The 19,123-nt window shown below is 46.7% G+C and overlaps 1 protein-coding gene across 1 annotated transcript in view; it reads right to left on the reverse strand.

Moving 5' to 3' along the window:
* Window positions 1-19,123, reverse strand: part of LOC6728706 — a 117,972-nt gene that overhangs the window by 12,843 nt on the left and 86,006 nt on the right. The window contains 1 exon segment of the mRNA XM_016175066.3: window positions 174-265. Within this exon segment, the coding sequence (XP_016035373.2) occupies window positions 174-265 (92 nt within the window).

Raw genomic sequence — 19,123 nt, forward strand, 5'->3', positions numbered from 1 at the left:
TCTACTTTCGAGGCACCACCAACACCAACACCACCTCCAGCACCCGCTCCGGGCGTGTGGAAATGCTGGCGGGGAAGGAAGGAGAAGGTCGGGTGGCTAAGTCAAGGCCCCGCCCACTTGCTGCTCGCCACCTAATCCTCTGATAGCAGTGCCATTCCCACTTGTACACTTACCCCAAATGTGTTTTCCTAATGTGACGCACGACTGCATTGAGATCGTCTACCACGCCAACACATCCTCGATAGACGCATCGGAACTTTTTGGACTGCAATGATAAGAGAAGGTGATTCTGATTAGATTGATTAAATATTAAAAATCATTGGTTTGCTCTTGAATATTAATATTAATTATATATATCCTTGAATATCTAGCGTACTTGGCGGGAATACGGCTGCATCACTGAATTCTCGGAAGACGACGTGGAGGAGCGCGAGCAGCTGTCCCCCGTGGGACTGTGGCGACCGTAGCCCTCGTAGTCACTGCGCTCCACGTAGTAATTCATTGCCATGGTGTGCATGATGGCGGTTCTGCAGCAGCTCTCCAACTGGCGGCTCCTTAGCGGTTGCAGTCGCAGCTGTGGAGCAGTAGCAGGAACAGGAGCGATTCGAACCGGTGCCGGCCCGGTGCCAAGTGCGACTGTGTGAGTGCGGACAATGCAACTGGCTGGCTGGCTGGCTGCTTGGCTGAAAGCCAGATTCGAAGTCCTTGGACTCTCGCCCGAGCGGCAAACGATGCCGCCCGAACGAGCTGGCTGCCTGGCTGGCCATGCTCGATGCCGCCTGCACTGATAACAGGGCCCGGGTCCGTTCCGCGTCCTTGCCAACTCCCCCAGCCGACCACCCGCTGCTACCCGCTGCCGCCCGAGCAGCCCCCTATTTACTGGGTCACCTTGCGGTCGCTTTGCTCCGTTTGTCGCTCGCCTTGACACGCTTTTGGCGCCCAGCTCTTGGCGTTTTTATGCGCCTGCATTTATGCTGCGTTTTTATGCTGAAGGTTAGGACAGCGCTGCAGCAGCGACGCCGGCAATTGACCCAGTTTAAGTATGCTGGCTGACTGTATGTATATACCCGTATATATCTATATATATATATGTACATATATTGCACGGTTTTCGGGGGTACAGCAAACCACTGATTGCGTCCTTGTGCTGGCAAATGTTGTCCTTGTGCGACGACGACTGCTGAACAAATTGAAAACTGAGTTTTCGGTTTCTCGTTTCGGCCTTGTGGGCCAAGTGATTAACGATTTGTTTACAACTTTGTGGTTTGAGAATGCCAGCGAGCTTCAATTGTTACGGATTGCAGTGGTGTGCCGCCATTTTGGCCCACTTAAGCTGAATTTGCGGAGGGGGCGCGCACACGGCGTATGCGTAATTTGAGCTGAGAGCAGGAAAAGCTGAATGCCTTTTTCGGGGCGGAGTCTGTGAACCGCAACGCAATCATAAACATAAATATCCTGCGCTACTTAAGCGGCGTAAATTGTTAACGCACGTGGTTGCCAGGCAGTTACACAAATGCGTACACAGAGAGAAATATTAAGGCCTGCTCGCTAAGATACCTTCTAATAAACCGGATTAGCATGATGTTCTAAAGTGAAAATTATGTGGGATGTGTTAATAAAATGTAATAATCTTTTATCATCTTTAATCCCATTTATTTCCGGTGCCGTGCTAACAGCTTGACTTGGAAAAGCGGAAACTACAGCATTTTCGTTTTAACTTGCTGCAATTAGTAGGCGGTCGTAATTCGTTTGCGGCCAGACTTCTGGGGGCAGGATACACCAGGATATGCCTTATATCCTGGCTCATAAATTAAAGGTCTGCAAGTACACACACGCGGTTGTGCGTGTGTGTTTGGCAACAAAGAAGTGTTTTCTAGCCACTTTCGCTGTTTTCAGAGTATTTCGAAGTTGGTAGCCGCCTGCGTGACTGGCATCCTAATGTGCTGAATGTTTGAAAAGGGGTTTATTAATGCCTCGATTTTGTTCGCTGGCAGATAAGCGCGGCGCAGATCGTTTGTCAAACGCTGCGTATGCGTAATTTTCAATTCCCAGCTGACGAAGCCGCCGCCGTTTGCCTCGCAATTATATTCAATTAATGCGGAACGGAGTTGGAAATCATTTTGGGCTATCAATTCAGGGCATCCCAAAACGCTTCCCCCGGCATTTATTGCCACCTGCCAAGTCACTCGAATGCGAAAGTAAATTAAAGCAGCTTGAGTTATGTCCCTCTTGCGTTCAACGTGTAGTGGTGCGTGTTAATTATCCTGCTCTAATGAGAAGGACTCCCGTCGCCGGGGGTAAACGCTTGTTTGCTAATGAAAGAAAACCATTCGCCGGCAGAGAACTCCAGCTGGCAAACGGCGGAGTGGGGAAATAAAATTCCACCCTGGTCCATCCAGGAGTGCGTATTACATCCAGAAATGACTACCGCACTGTGTCCTGATTTGGCTGCCAAACAGCGGGCACAAACAAAGCCGGGTCCGGGCAAACGTAAATAGCCGACGTGAGTGGGCGGCCCAACATGAATCTTCTTTAAGGGAAAATGGCAAGGAATCTCCCCGTCTGGCGCCAGTTCCAGGCAGCTCCCAGCTGTCATATTATATACATATATATATGTACTCCACGATAAGTGCGTATATTTGCTCGGGGGCGTACTTCATGCTAATCCCTGCGCGTATTTACTGAAGCCCATAACCGGAACGAAGACAACAGATATTTCCTGATTCCGAATGGAAGTTGATCAGCTTTGGCAGCACATCCTTATTAATTTGCCGACTTAATAATTCCCCCGCCTGCCATTGATTTAGTCGACGTTATCAGTGGAAGTCCTGCGTTGCCATGCAATTTCCTATTCCTTCGCATTCGATGGGAATTTACTTGACAGCACACACATCTTCGGAAAAAACTCAAGCTCCCACCAAACCCACGCCATCTACGTGCGTGGGGTAAATAAAAGTTTTTCCTGTTTCTCTCTCTCTCTCTCCGTTCGACTTGGAGTTTTCCCATTTTCCCCATTCCCCCATTTCCATTCCCGTTGGCGGCAAGCATAAACAACCCCAAACCCCAGAGAGTCGGGCCGAAAATACACAAAGCGGAAATGCGAACCGAAATCGAAACCGAAATCAGAACAGCTGTGGAAGGACAGCGCGCGAAATTGGGTCACCAGTATATAGTGGTGTATATATGCAGGCCGCCCCCTCCCAGAGTTTTCCTTTTCCGGCCAAAAGGGGGTGGGTGGCCATGCCCCTGTGCTTGCGGCTCTCTCTCTCTCTTTCTGTGGACTTGTCCCTGTCCGTGCAACATGAGACTTCGCTCTCTTGCCACTGTTAACTGCCCCAAAAACTAGGCCAAAAAGAGCGGCCAGCTAGTAACAGCAAAAGAGAAAGTAAAGAGCAAAGAAGAAAGCGGCTCGAAGAGAGTGCGCATGGTTGGTGCAGCACTGTTAGCAGAATTGGGTCAATGGAAGGCCAACATAAAATCCCCCAGGCCCCATGCCCCAGAAAATTGGTGCGGAGCATAAATTATTGACTCCGCACTGGCGACCGAAAATAGCACAATTTGCGTATATCGATGTGGGAATGGGAATGGAAATGGGAATGGGGATGCGAATGGAGGCCAACCGCCCCATTATGGCCCAGAAAAATGTGTGCCAAGCATTAGAGGCATCTGGCATCTTTTCGCCTTGCGGCTAATAACATGGAACATGAAAGGTTCGCTCCCTAATAGGGCTTAATACCCGGCAAACGCGAATTGCACTCACGGCGCCGTTTACATTTCAACGCCCCGAAAAGCAGGCTACGAAAATTATGCTCCTGCTTGGGGGCTTGTGAGGAATGAATGCTTCTCTTCCCGTTTTGCACGCCATTAAAGTTCGCCTGAGTTCGTCATGGCAATTTCTGTAATTTACATTCCACATACAGTATTCCATATACATGTATATTATAAATGGGCTGCCGCAAATCGAATTCGTAGCGCTTTGCATGTAAGCGGTTGATTTTAAAGTCTTATCGCCGTGTCTTCAGGCAGCCAGCAAATTGGGTCACATCGGATAAGGGCGAAGCTTTCAACAAACTTTTCGTTGACTTTATCAACCGAATCAGCACAGCACAGTACATCCCCCGTTCCACCCAACCACCCAAAAACCCAACCACCCACCGCCGCCCACACACAGTAAATTTAATCGGAAAATGCTATTTTTGTAACGAGTTGCGGAGCAAATTGGTTTTATTTAGGGCCTGGCTGCATAGTTCTGTTTTGTAATTCGCATTCGATTTTAACCTTTGTAGGGGAGATTTTGGAAAACTTGATTACCCACTGGGCGATGGCCTTGCCAATTTGCTGGGCCCCTTAATTTGATTGCGTTTAAATAAAAAGCACGCACACGCACACACTCGCATTCGCATTTGAATTTCGCGTTCCCAGACAGTGACAGAGTGGAGTGTCATAAATATATGAGAACTCAAACACACATGCATAACTGATGTGACAAACACACGCGAAATTGTCATTGCCGTGGGGAAATCGGCGGTGGGGCAATGGGGCAGTTGGGGAAAAGCCGGGGAAAACGGCAGGAAAAAAGGCTGACAACGATGGAGATGAAGGCTGAAATTGAGGTTGAGTGTTCACTCATTCAGCAAATATGACAATGGCGTTGATTTTGATATTTTGAGCGGGCGGACAGAAGCACAATAACCGACTCGTCTCAACGTGGCCCAAACTGCTAGATATCGCGGCTTAAGGGTTCTGCACTTCGCACAAGTGCACTGAAAAAAAAGCCTTTAAAGACTTTCAGGTCTTTCAGAAACTGCTACTCAACTTCACCGCTTTGGCTGCAATTGCTTGGAAAGTATCTTTAAATGTACCTATTTCTAAACTAGTTAATATTAGCTTTTCTCTCTCTGCAGATGCTGACACGTTTCGTGTATTAAATTTATGCGAAAAGTTCGTGAACACTGACGGCGACTTTGTGTTCAGTTGAGGGCGCACATATTGCCAAAAGTCGAACTCAAGCCGACTTGAATGTGTAACTTAAAGTTTATGCTCCCCAAATTAGATCAAATGAAATGACCTGCATTCGAGTGCACTAAAGCTAAAACGGAAGTGGCGGAGAGGACCACCTGAAAGTATGCAACGTATGTATCCTTGAGGCCACTCATTTGTCGTCAATTTACAGTGGCCCTAACAAATGATTTAGTTACTGGACGCCGTCGAAGCAGGAAGTGGAAATGAGTTAAGTGGTGCCTTTTTTAGAGGCCAACTTGGCCCGCATCTCACATCCAACTAGGGATGTATGTGTATGTGTGTGTGCCAGCGAGGACAATATCCGGCCACGCTCAATTTACCACAGCATAGCGCAGGACACCCTCGGGGCATTAAAGCCCTTATCAGTGGAAACGCTCGAGCTACAAGACTGGATGACTGGAGTCCTCGGGCCAACTTAATGGCCACCGCAGGCGATTGCGTTCAACCCCAAAACCTGGAGGGCCCCCATCCTTGCCACTTTCACCACCCGTTATCAGTGTTCATTGTCACATCTCTGTCGCTTTCACAACGGCCCACAGAATCCAATTATGACATAAATATTTTCGTAAATTGTAAAATGTAAATTTTCGTCCACATCCAGACGAAAAGGGGATTTTCACTTGTCCCAAAAGATAAGCGGCCAGGACAACGAAATTATTATTTGACACACGTAAATTGTACAAGGGCTGCTAATAAAATGTGTGCCTGGCTGCATTTGCCGTTGACTTTTATTGCTGCGGTAATTGCCAAATGGAGCTTGAATGGGCTGAGTTGGCCCAGCCCCAATCAACTTTCGTATCTGGCGAGGTCCTAATCAACACGGACTTTAACAAGATGTGTGGTTGCCATGTGGATAGACGGGATAGTGGACGTCAGTCCTGAAAAGTAATTGGCTTATGGGCAAAATGTCAGAGTTTGTGACAGCCAAAAGCGTTCGACTGTACCTTTATCAAGCATTCCATACAGAGAAGGAAATCCTCATGTCTTACAATATCCACAGAGATCTATCACAGTAGCATGTCATCTGGTTTATATGCATTTAAAGAAATTTACACTTGTTTAGCTATTTTGTCGGAATAAATCAAGACGAACGGGAGCCTCATCTATTTTCATTTGCCCGAGTGGAAGCTGCGTTTGTCTCCGGCTCAAACTGTACTGTGCGCTGGGTGACCCAGAAACTCTGGGCCGGAATGCAGGCCCAGTAAGCCAGGGGTCTCAGTAACTGGGTCACAGAGCATCAGATACACACAGACACGTACATAGTGGGGGAGTTGGGCTGGGGCGGGACTCACTTGCGCCTGGGTGACCTTGCAAAATTGCAATCGCCGGGCTGCCGAAACAAAAACGCCAACAGCAACAACAGTGGCATCAAGGACTGCAAGGAGCATACATATGGCAGTAACTGTACTTGGCGAAATTTATGTATGCTGCAAGGCGGTGGAAAATAGATGGGGGATTGTCCCTGCCATTTGCCATTCGAGTTGGGGATGCAGAACTAAACCAGGTCAAGCGTATTCGGCTCTATGTACCCCACTCGTAATGTATGTGTATGTGTGACTATATGGGGCAAGCGGATAGAATAGCCGGCGGATTGATATCTCTGTGTGCCCCGAGCAATGGGCCAGTGTATCTGGAATTTATGCTGCACTTCTTCGATCTGAAGAAAGATGTAAATTGGTAAATATCTCAATTTAAACCGAGCGCGGAGTGGAGCTGCCTCTCCAATAGCGGGCTCATATTTCAGGCCCTTCGACCGTTTGAGAAGCATTTGTGTCTCTCGAGGCACATTTCAATTTGGACCCCGAAGGCAATCGCCTCGTAAACTGCCCCTGACAACAACAACAGCACGAACTTGATGCCTTTCGGGGCTGGAGGGGCACGTGCCGGAAAAGTGTCCATCTAATAATTTTCCAGCAGAAGGAGGCAACTGACAGCAAAAAACTGCGCAAAACGGCACAAGAACACTCGAAATGACCAAAAAAATAAACGTATATGCGACGAGTATAATCAACTTGCCGGGGAACCAAAAGCACTTTTTTCAGCCTGGCTTTTCGGGTTTTCCGATGGCTGATGTTGATGGTGAGTCTATCATTTCCCCAAGGGCAGCTGATATCGGCTGGCAAGGGGGGAGTCACATTACTTTTCAGGTATTATGCGCCACTCAAAAGTTGTCGCTGTCGTTTAAACTGGAAAAAGAGCGCTCCAAATGTGGCCGAAGGTATGGGGGCGAAGGGCGAAGGGAATGAGATCCTGAGCCTTGTGTGTGTGTTTAAAATGCCGTTTTAATATGCCCAAAAAGGGGGGGGGGGGGGAGAAAGTTGGTAAGCTGCTTATGGCCAGCAAATTAGACATGGCGGCAATCGGCTTTCGAGTGTCGCCGAAAGCGGAGGCAGATTCATATATAGTATGGGGTACTATATAGTACTATGGCAGAGTGTGCAACATGTTGGAGTCCTAATCCCCGCAGAGGTAAGGCAACCCAACTTATGCATTCGGCCCAAAAATGGGTTAATACGGACTTAGGCAAATGCTGAAAGCTAGAAAGCTGCCAAGCTGCGGATCCTTGCTAACAAAACTTTCGCAAAAGTCCTTCGAATCGAATTGATTTGTATGTGGACTTGGCATACTTTTGGCCAGCTCCAGATGTTCGTCCGGCCCCATAACTCGATGCTTTTGCAATCAAATCGAAGGATAAACTTTGCACCCGGATGATTATTTATATGTGTATATCTAGGTTGGTATCCCAACCAATCCCAACTCGGTGCTCGCCAACGGCAACTGCTGTTCCAAAGTTTTGATTCAGAGTGGAAGTTGTGCAAGACTCGCAAATCCAATTGCCAATTGCAGGTTGCATAAACAGCGACAACAGCCGCAACAAAGTAGAAACCAAAAACTAACTCAACTTCAGACCCAGGCTTCAACTCAGCCGAAAGAGACAGATAGACGAGCGCAGACAGAGACAGAAACACCCGCAGGCAGGGTGAATTTCAATTTCACTTCCATTGCACTTGCAAATTGAACACGCACGCAGGCCAAGGAAATAAAGCGAACAAAACAACAGTCAACAAAGCTGGAAAATATAAAAAATGTAAGCAAATTTGAAAGCAATTTCTATTTCCACCCCACCAAAAATAAAAAAAAAAGAACAGGGGGAAAAACATAGAAAAACGCTGCATTAAACATAATTTTGTTTCCATTCTATTTTCTTTGCATATTTTATTCGGCATGTGGAGGCAACCCTTTTCAATTTGAGGCATGCAAGGATTTGAGTGCGGGATTTAAATATTCAATTTGCTGCAAGGGCAGATGCTCCCCACTTTGGCATCCAATTTGCTGGGGAAAAGCTCCGGATAACCGACGGAACTTTTCGCTCTTAACTCGCCACTTTTCGACTGACTGGCCTGGCCTGGCCTGAACCGCTAAAAAGTTGGCCAAGTCGAGTGTCAACGCGTCTAATTGCGAATGATAACGGCAGCAGCAGCTTTAAGTTGAAGTTTCCCACTCAACTTTTCCTTTTGTTTTCCCCCCCAGAATCCGGGGTGGCTTTTTAATTTCTTGCCTGACCCAATTCGGAAGACTTTTCATTATGCAGCAAGGACTCCGGCGAAAGTGTCGCCCCCGTATTCTTCGTGTCCTGCCTCCGGGGTTTTCCACTCCGTCTGCGGCTGCTTCGTGCTTCCTGTTTAGATAAAATGCCAAATGCCGGAAGATTTTTAATTAGAATTCTCCTTTCTTCTACTCGCACCTCTTGAATCGCAACCCCTTATCCACGCTATTGACTCGAACAATAACCCCAAACTAAAGGAGGATGAGGCCAAACTTCCCGATCCCGAAAAGAAAGAGGAAAAAGAAAAGATTGTTTAACCAATTTGGCAGCTTAAATCATTTTAATAATTCTGCATAGCTTAGCAGGGCTTTAATTGTGACCTGAGCTTAGCGTTTTCCCTCTTCCTGGCTGCTGATTAATTTTGCTTTATCATCCGAGTCCCCTTCCCCGTGACTTTGGTAATATAATACACGCTTCTTAATTAATTCAATTTACTTGCGGTTGGCTCACTGCTTTATTTTGCCTCTGCTCTGCGGCTTTCCAATGCTGAGCAATCGTTATTTGATATGCCAACGGGCGGTTCGTGACCCGGAGGAGTCCACCGGAGATGTCATAATTCGGCCCAAAAGCCGGCCGGAGTGTCCAACTGCGAATCAGGTTGCTTTTAAATAGTATCCCTCGCATACAGGGGTTGCAAATCCCAAGTGCGGCCCAAATTCGATACGACGTCTATCGGTCAAATGCAATTTATTGCGCTCGCCATCGAACAGCGAAATTTAATTGAAATTCAACGCTGATAGATAGAATATCCGTCGAGTGGACGTGGCGAAACATTTGCATTGACATGTTGACAACTGCTGGACATGGAAACCAGCCGGAATGCAAATGGCCAGGCCAAATAAACGGCCAGCAGCTGCTGGCCTATTCGAAACAATTGACAGGGAAAGTGAATAAAACGGCTAGGGGCATACCGACCTGGTCGCCGGCACCTGGCAATTTTCATAAATTTTCCTTGCCCCAAAGGCAGTGCCGAAATTTCCGCATTTTTTCGAGCAGTCCAGCCAGTCCAGTCGGCCTGATGTAATGGCCAGGGCAAACAGTTCGCATGAATAACTTTCGTAATGACCAGGGACAGGCCGAATGGCAACCTGTACTCCAGCTGCAGGTCCGTATGGGTGGAAATCAAAAAGTCTGCTCCTCCAGCCGGATAGCTGGATAGCCGGGCAACGCGGCGTATGCGCGATGCGCACAAAAGGCGCTTAAATTGCCTTTTTGGCTTCAACTCAATGGGTCGATTTTTTGTTCGTTAACCGTTCAATGGTTTGTTACGGCCAAACTTTGTAAAACCTCTCTCGCTGTATAAATTTTTTGTACTTTTCAGCTCGTCTGAAAGTTTTGGTCTCTGTTATTGTTGCTTTCGAGCATTAAATGTTTGGCTGTTTGAAAGCGGTTTAACAGTATTCGGAAAAACTATGCGGGCTAATAGACTTCATGGCACTCAAAAAAAAAAAAAATAAAGAGTAGAGTTGCAAAATTAATTAAAATGCTACGTACCAAAAACTGTGTGCCCTGTGCAAAAAAATTTAATAAATACTTTTTTATGGGAAAAACCCAGTTGAAACCCTATGACTGTGACAAGTTCCAGGTATTCTAGCTGGGGGAATCCCCGCTGTTCTGGGCCTCGTGGTATACAACGCCGTCGCTTTTCGCTGGCATTGAACGTTGGCCAGGGAAAAACATCAAAAACTGGCACAAGCCACCCTGCACCACCCAACGCGCCATCATTCGCATGTGGCAAGGACAGAAGCGGCAGGGAGATAGCCTCGTGTGCCCATTTCCAAGTTTACCATGTCGGGGTCAAATTGTTAGCCGACTTTCGTGAGCAAACAAATTGAGACTACCAATGCGGATCGTTCGAATATGCAGTGCATTTTCTTTTTTTTTCCGCCCGATTCTGACGCTGATTCCGATTGCTATCGCACCGCCGCATTTTCCTTCGCCATTTTCATGTTGGCCGGCCCGGTTGATTAACGATAAGTGCGAGGCATTGACATGATTTCACGAAACCAAACCAGCCGACTGGCTGGCCTAATTGCCCGTGTTAACTGCGGCTAATTACTGGCCTTTTGTGCAGGAGTTGCCTTGGCGATTGCATGGGAAGTCGCTTGAAGTTCTGGGAAATCGGACTGGTTTTAATTGGGAGAGAGCGCCTAAAACAAAATTCGAATGCATGACTAAGATGCCGGCACCGGGCTATAAATTTAGTTAATTGAATGACTGGCTGAGATGGCGGGCCAAAAAACAATTACAAGTGCAGTGCGCGTCAGCCATTTGTCATGCATGCGCCGCCATTAATCAAAAGTTGAACAACCCCACCACTTTCCACCACTTCAATCCCCATCCGGATCTCGATCCACCTTGGAGCGCCGAAAAGTAAAGGCTTGCGATTAAATCAGCCCGCTACTTTGGGCCATCGTAATTGTTATTAAAGATGCTCGTGGCCCGACTGAAAATGAACCGAAATTACTCATCATTAGCCGCGTGAGGTGAGTGGGCGGCTGTAAAGCGTTGCATACGCGCGGGCGTTGCCCAATGATGGATTGCCTTTGGCCCCGGCCAAGATAATTGACCTCTAAATATACTTGGAGGCGTCCATGTGGGGTCAGCACCACAAAGTAGGCTAAAAATATGGCACAGCAAGGTGCCGCCGAAAAAAAGGACGAAACGCAGGACGAGAACTCTGCGTTGGCGTGCGCCATTCGTCCCGACTGCGGGTCCAACAACCTCGATTCGCGAGTGCCATTGACACTGAGGTGCCAAGGAGGCTGGGCACCCGAAGCCAAAGAGACCCAGAATCCAGCAAAAGTAACGAGAGACCAGGCCAAAGTCATTGAACGAGTCCGGCTCACGCACTTTTCGGAAAGCAAACAAGAAGCCGGCTAAGTGTTTGTTTGGTCAAGAAATATCTTAAGAAATCAAGCTGCTATTCAATAGAATTTAAAAAATGGTAATATTGGTTCTTAAATACCAAGATTTTTAAACTCTTTCTAATATATTACATTTCAACTAATTAAGTTAAGGTATTTGCATGTCGTATCAGATTTCGGAGTCTGACACCCCTGTTTATCTTTAGTTTTCCTTTCTCTCGCAAGTTTTTGCCTTCGCTCTCGATGGCGAGCTGTGCGTTATCCCTAGCTCCATTCCATCCCCCCATTCCCCACCAGCTTTATGGCCTAAAGGCAGACGAAGATGGCAAGGTGCGTGGCCGTCTAGGATTCGGGAGAACGGCAGGTTGGGAGGACCTGCGTGCTGGTGGCTCGTTTCAAGGATCCCTTCGGCTGAGTTGCCTGTGGCAACTTTTATTGTGTCATTGGCACGCATCGGGGGCAAAAAGTTAAATCTTAAATCATAAAACGCCCCGCAGGCAGGCTGGGCAAACATGAAGGCAGGAGGAGGAGGAGCCTCGCTGAAAAAGGATTTGGCTGCTTATTGTTTTGTTTTTGGGGAAATTTAAGTTGGGGCCTGAAATTCGCAGGACGCGCTTAGTTTTTATAAACATAGACGTAATACACATCAAACATTTCATGGCTGCGGCTGAGTAATTCCCTTATCTGACTGCCACTAATTGCTGCCACCGATAAAAGTGAAAGTGGCAGCAGGGTCGTGTCCTTGCCACGCTCGTAAATTCGCCCACCCACTTTGCCACCACCCACTGGGCGGCGAGTTGAATAAACTCGATGAGTTTTCAACAGAATCACGCATTATTTGTGTCTGAGTATCTCGCTGTGTTTGTGTGCGCCGAGTTTTTTGAGTGTGCGCCTGTATTTTTGGGTTTTGTCAAATACGTCTAGACATCGAAGGTCATTTGCAGCTAACGGTTTGGCGTCCAGTGTAGCAAAACATCGGAGTAGAACAGGCACGTATCAGCAATGACCTCTATAAGGAAATTCCTTGGGTTCCGATTTCATTCCATTCTATGCCATTTGCCTTGCAAATTACCATTTTTGTGTCATTTGATTTGATTTGTTTCTGTCCCATTTCGTTTGCTTTGCTTCACTTTTTGCGCCTTGCTCTTTTTTGTTGTTATACTATACTATAACGTACCATACTATATTTTACCATATACTATAGCTTTTATTGGGTTGTTGTTTTTGCATTTGCAGCCGTGTTTGCCGGTCAGTCGAATCAAGTGAACTCTGGGCAACGTCTGCTACAAAAACGTGACTAACAAGCGGCTCGTAAATAATCTTTAACCGCTTGCCGCCGATTGCACCTCTCTTTCGCACGCTGTCGCCCCGTCTCGCTTGCGCTTTCAACCTGGCATGTGCAAAATTTCGCATTTTAATTGCAGTTTTTGCCTAAGCGAGTCAATGAAACCTTTCCAACAGATTAAACCCACCTAAAGGGGGTTTTCAAGGGGGCATATGTGGACTTTAGAGGGAGATGACACAGTGCTGAGCGAAAGAGACAGCACGAGGGTAGAAGAAAGAGACAGTCGCTGCGATCGACACACGTTTCAATCTCCACTCGTAGCAAATCGCTTTGTTTTATTTTCCCGCTGCTTGTGTTGTTTTAAATTAAATTTCTTTGAGCGCCAAGTGCATTGACTCGCCGCTTTGTGATTTGAATGTTTATAATTTAATTAAACTAAATTTAATTTGCATGCTAACGCAGTTAATTGTAGTGTAAACTGCACATGTCCGGAGCAATGAACTCGTGCGATTTGCTTTTTTTTTTTTTTCGTCTGACAGCAGTTCATTATTTTCGCCTTGCTTCTCGATGAGCTTATCAAAGTTCGTCTGGCGAGCGAGATGCGAGTGACTACTTCTAAGTCCAAGTAGCGATTTTCACACTCGACTGGCGAAAAGTGCCAAACGACCTTGATGAAAATGAACTCGCCCCACCCCATTTCCAATTCGATTCGACAACAAGGTATAAGTATAAACATTCTGTCATGCGATTGTGAGCGTTCTGCGATGCATATAGAACCATATACTTTATGGCTTGCCACTGATAAGACAGCCCTCAAACATTTTGCATCGTAAAGCGAAGAGCAATTGTAACTATTCCGATTGTACTCCGACTGTTTCTATTTGCCGGGCTGCCAAGAAGTCTGCCAAACGTCTTCTGCTCCTGAAAATCCATATAAAGTACACCCCCTCTATATAATCGGGCTTGCGATAAGTTTCTTTGCTTGATTGGCTACGCTTTTGTCAATTTGATGGGGGATTTTCTAGCTTACTTTCCATTCTGGCAGTGCAATAAGTCAGTTCTTCCCGGACTGAAGGTCAAAATCAGATAAGAGCGCAGTTAACTTGACTCGCTACGTTCTTATCATTATTTCGGCAGTTCAACGTCTGATTAGAGAACTTGAAATTTTTGCCCGATATAGAATGCGATATAGGTAGGACATGTCCGATTGCAGGTGCTGCGAATATATTATTAAATTAATCGCTGGTGGAGAAAGCAAAGAAAAAGGGTGTTGCCTTTCTTCGTTTTTGGTAGCACCCATATAACAATACCTTGTATCATGCCATTAATATTGTAACGAAACAAAAAAGACGAGAAAATGGAGGGAAATTCAGGCGCTTGCCGAGCTGAAAACTAAATAAAAAATGAAAAATCCTCCTCGTGGCAAGCATGTCAGTTAATAACAGCGTACAATTTGTGGCAGATGACAACAGAAGCAGCTGAAGGCGGGCGGTTAGGTGGAAATGATTGCTGCAACGGGGAATTCGAGTACGAGTACGAATACGACTACGACCACGAATATAAATGCATGGAGGCGACTCGGCACCCTGGCACCTGGCTCCTATTACATGCGCACTGCATTATTACAAAAGGCTCCAACGAAAAACAGAAACAAAAAAAAAAAAAAACACAACAGAAATTGCAAATAAAAGGTAATATTAAAAGCGGCAATTTTCCGCGGCAACAGCAACAGTAATAGTAACAGTAACAATTGCCTCGGGGCACCTAAGCCCACCACCAATAACAACAAAAACAGCAAAAAAAAACAGCAAGGGGCGAGTGGAAAAGTTGCCTTCGTTTTGCGTGCCATATGCGAGTTGGAAAGGATTTCCGGTTTTGTGCCGTGGCCTTTTGTAAATTGTTTTGTTATGAAAATGCAGCGAGCGTCGATCTCAGCTAATGGCCGGCTCAATATATTATTTAATATGCAGCGGTAATGGTCATGTTTTATTTAAGCCAACCTCCTCCACAGGTTTCAAAAAAGCTTCAAGTGAAAATGCGGCATGTGGCAGAAGGGGAGTAGGTATCAGGACCCTACAAGTTGTCCTGGCAACCTTTTCCAGCTTTTGCCAATGCCAATGCAAATGCAATAAGTCAAGGCGTTTGCGATTGAAGCAGACGGATAGCCGGCTTAGGTAAACAATGGCATTTCAAGCAGACTTTTCATTGGCAACTCGCTGTATGCTTTGCGATTCATACATTCGAGATCAAACTGCGAAGACCTTATTGAACTCGATTCATATCGAAGGAATTTTAATAATCTGGCCAAGGCAAATGAAAACAGGACGACCAGAAGCCCCAAAAAAAAAAGGAAAAAAGAAAAGAAAAGAGAACTAAAAGCGAAAAGCAAGAAGGGAATCCATTCAACTCGAACATATGGGGATTGTGGATGGCCAAAGGGATGGGTGGTATCTGGATAAGGATTCGGGAAAGGGAACGGCGACGGGAATGGGCATGGGTGCCTAGGCAAACAGGATACCGAGTGGAGTGGCAAATGGGCGGCGTGCATGTCGAGTATTTGTACACAGGTTTGCCCCAACTCAACTCAGCTCAACGCGACTCAGTTCGGTTCAGTTCGGTTCGGTTTGGTTTGGTTTCTGGCTGCCTTTAACCTCAAGTGCAGCATGGATCTACTGCCACTTTGCCCCAGCCCATCCCAACCATACGAACTCTCCGAACCATCCCATCCTGACCATCATCATCATCCTACCCATTTCTGGCCTGCTCCTGCTTCTGGACGTTTTAGCCATGGCTTTGTTTTCGGGTTTGCCTTTGCTTGCCGCCTTTTTGCAACGTTTACGTTTTGTGCTCTTGCCCCAGCGAAGTTAATGCCGGTCGCTGCTGTTGTTGTTGTTGTTGTTCTACATATATGTGTATATAGCATATAGTGTATATATGCCAGAGTGGTGGTGGATTGTAGGCTGCCCGATGTTGCTGTTGCTTATCCTGTATGTCATTGAACCCAGTTAAGAATCGGCAGGGAACTCTCCACATGTACCTGGGATTGCATGTCAACCTAGGCAAAAATAAAACGGGGGAAGTAAGCAGCGAGCTCACTGAGAAAAAAACCCTCTAATAAACCCCTAGTCTTGATTCAATAATCTATTGAAATCATTCAGGTAATAATCATCACATAAGAGTGTGGAAATGTACTAAAGCTCTGAGTGTTGATCAAGTTCCTTATGTATTTGATATTTTTAATACTTAATATTTCTCTCAGTGCTGTCACCGAAGGGCTGGGTGCAGAAGTTGTTTTGCCCCCACCCGCCGCACTTGACTTTATGCGAGGTGCAAGCGGGTGGTGCAACCGGTGGTGCAGGGCAGGACATGCCTTTGACAAGTTTTTCGCTTAATTTCCACAGCCAGGACAACAACAGCAAGGACATGGAAAGCGTGGAAAACAGGAGCAGGAGCAGGAGCAGCGGCAGTAGCATAAGCAAAAGCTTAAGCATAAATGCCAAAGTGGGGAAAAGTAACACACAGCAGGAGAAATGTAAACAAAGTGCAGTTCCTAGTTGTTGCACATTCACCTCGATATTGTTTGCACCCGGCGTCATGGCAACACTTTTTTTCTTTCTCTCGAGCAGGAGAAGTTTATTGGAATAACTTTGAGCCGTCTGCTAGGAAAAAGGGTTAACTCTGAAGACCTTTTCGATCACAACTAGTAAGCTAGCGCTTTTGGGGCTTTATTTTGATACTTCTCTTGGCACAAATTGCCGGCTAATAAGGATGGCAATGCATCTGCCAGATAAACGGAGCTGGGCCGGCAACATTGTGGCCATAACCGGCGGCTAATTCGTGCTTTAATGCACACATCACGATGGAATTTGGCAAACCTCTTTCTCTGTGCAGAAGGGGCATCATAATTTAATGGCTGTTGAAGCTGGTGGAGAATAAAAGCAGCATCTATTCAGCACTTGCCCCGGGCAAAGACATACATACAACAGAGTATCTATGAGGTTGCAACTGCAACTGCAGCCCATTCCCATTTGCCGACATGTAAAATGATGCGTAAACAATATTCTGACGCATCATTAAAAACGCCTGAACGATGGAAAGGGGAGAGGAGGAAAGGGGAGGGAATTATGAGGCCGGAGCCATGGAGCTGGTGATGCTGAATCTGAATCAGCAGCAGCTTCATGTCCAGTCGGGAAATCGGGGTATCGGGGAATCGAGCAGCCAGAATCGCGTTGTGTGTGTAATGTGTGTGTTTTTTGCACACGGCAAACGCGATGATGATGACGCATGTGGTCAAGGAACTGCCCTGCCTCAACAACAATAACAAATTCTATTTGGCCCGCTCGAAAACGACGGCCCCAGAAGATCGGGAATGGTATATGTGCATCCACACATGTATGTATGTGTGTATTCATTTATACAAACATACATCTGAAGAGGAAGATACGAGGAGGAGCCAAGTGGAGAACGGGATCGTCATGTCCACCTTCACGCGCTGCAATCGAGTTCAATTGCCTCGGCGAGTACGCAAGCGTTCTGCCCTTTCTCCATCTGTGTCCCCATCTCACCCTGCCCCATTCGCTTGCCCCGTTCTCTGTCCCTGTCCCTGCCCCATTCCCAATCCCAATCCCATGCCGCATGCCCCATCTCTCTCTGTGGGGAATACACGAACATGGCTGAATGTATCGCTTAATCGCTCGTTCGTTCCTCCGGCTGTGGGCTGTTGTTGTCTGAATCTGCCTCTGCCCCAGCCCCAGCCTCAACCTCATCCTCATCCACATCCCCAGCGGTTGTTGTTGATGATGTCGGAGTTGCAGTCGGAGCTGGAGGAATGGAGCTGGTGGTGCGGCGTGCTCACTGCTTATTTATGCTGATCTCTGTAATGAGATATAATGCCGGCCGGCCGGTCAAAAAAGACAGCAACAATAGTGGCAGCGGTGGAGAAACAACAACCTAGCCAAGATTAAGCCGAGCTGCGGCAGCAGGAAAATGGCCAGCCAGCTAGCCAGTAACTCCGAAAAGGCACTGCCACCTGACCAAAGGACAGCGAACCCAAGCGACTAGGAAGGGAAAGGGTTCACTTTGCTAAACAAAGAACGAGGGATCCTATAAGAGATTATATCCTGTTAAATGAGTTTGCTATGTATATAGAGGCAGAATTCCCTGAATATTGGTGGTTAATATTCATATTATAGGTATAGTATGGCATTTATATGGCATATAGCTTCAGATCCATTGTGATCTTCGGACAAACAAACATCATTATCGAAAGCATGACACAGTCGCAGTCGCACCATCGTCATCATTGCCATTATCATTATCGAGCTGCATTCGTGATTGTTGTCGCATCGGCCGGGTGAAGAGAAGCTACAGCAAGAAGCTATAGAAACAGAAACCGAGTTGATAAGTCGTGCAGCCTCTGGGGTTCTGGACTCGAAAGATATCGCCCGGCCAAGCCACTCACGTATGCCAGCCACAGCAGCAACTTCTACCCATATTCTGTTGGAACTGACCTGGACAAGAATCGCTAAAGAAGATGACGATGGTGACGACGACGAGGGAGTGACGAAGCGGATCCGATCCTCAAGACGCTGACAGAATCAGCAAACAACAAATATTATGCATACAGCTGATTCAGATTGGAACGAATCTCGAATGAGATGGTTTGGGGGATGGCATAGAGTGGGTGGAACGACGGGGAAGGTGCTCCTCCTCCCGCATCTCCTCCTGTTCCTCCTCCTCCTCCATCACCGAACCGAAGTGAACTCCATGCGTGGATATTAATGACCGGCCTCGACCCCAAACAACAACAGCAAATAAGCAACGAACGTGCCCAAGTAATAAAGAAATCGCTGCAATATGGTGCGGGGGCGGTTGGATGACTGGATGGCTGGATGCCGGCTGCTTCTTGGAAAAAAACGAGGAAAAAAGCGGCTAAAAAAAATGTAAAGAAAACGCAGCGCGAGGAAGCAATTGGCAAGCGCGTCGAAGAGGCGCATAAATTACGGCAACACAGCCATCTTCACATTCGCATCGAAGTTGAAACAGTGGCGGTTTCCGGGGGTGGCGATCAAAACAAGCAAAGTGCATTAAAATTAATCGAAAAAATATTATAATTAATTTACTATTAAATAAATCAAGTTCCTGTTGTAGTCGTAGTTAAATGCATTTACTCCTCCGTTTCATTAAAGATTAATAAATCGCCTCATATATAGCCATAAATCGTACTTAATTCCTCCCATTTTGCTCCATTTAAGTAGGCAGATCCCCCTTGATAGCGTTTTTAAGCCCGCCAATGAGCGAATTCCCAGTTCAAAGGGGGTGGGAGCTTCTTGGGCAGGAAAT

This window comes from Drosophila simulans, chromosome 3R, assembly GCF_016746395.2.
Source record: "Drosophila simulans strain w501 chromosome 3R, Prin_Dsim_3.1, whole genome shotgun sequence".
NCBI lineage: Eukaryota > Metazoa > Arthropoda > Insecta > Diptera > Drosophilidae > Drosophila > Drosophila simulans.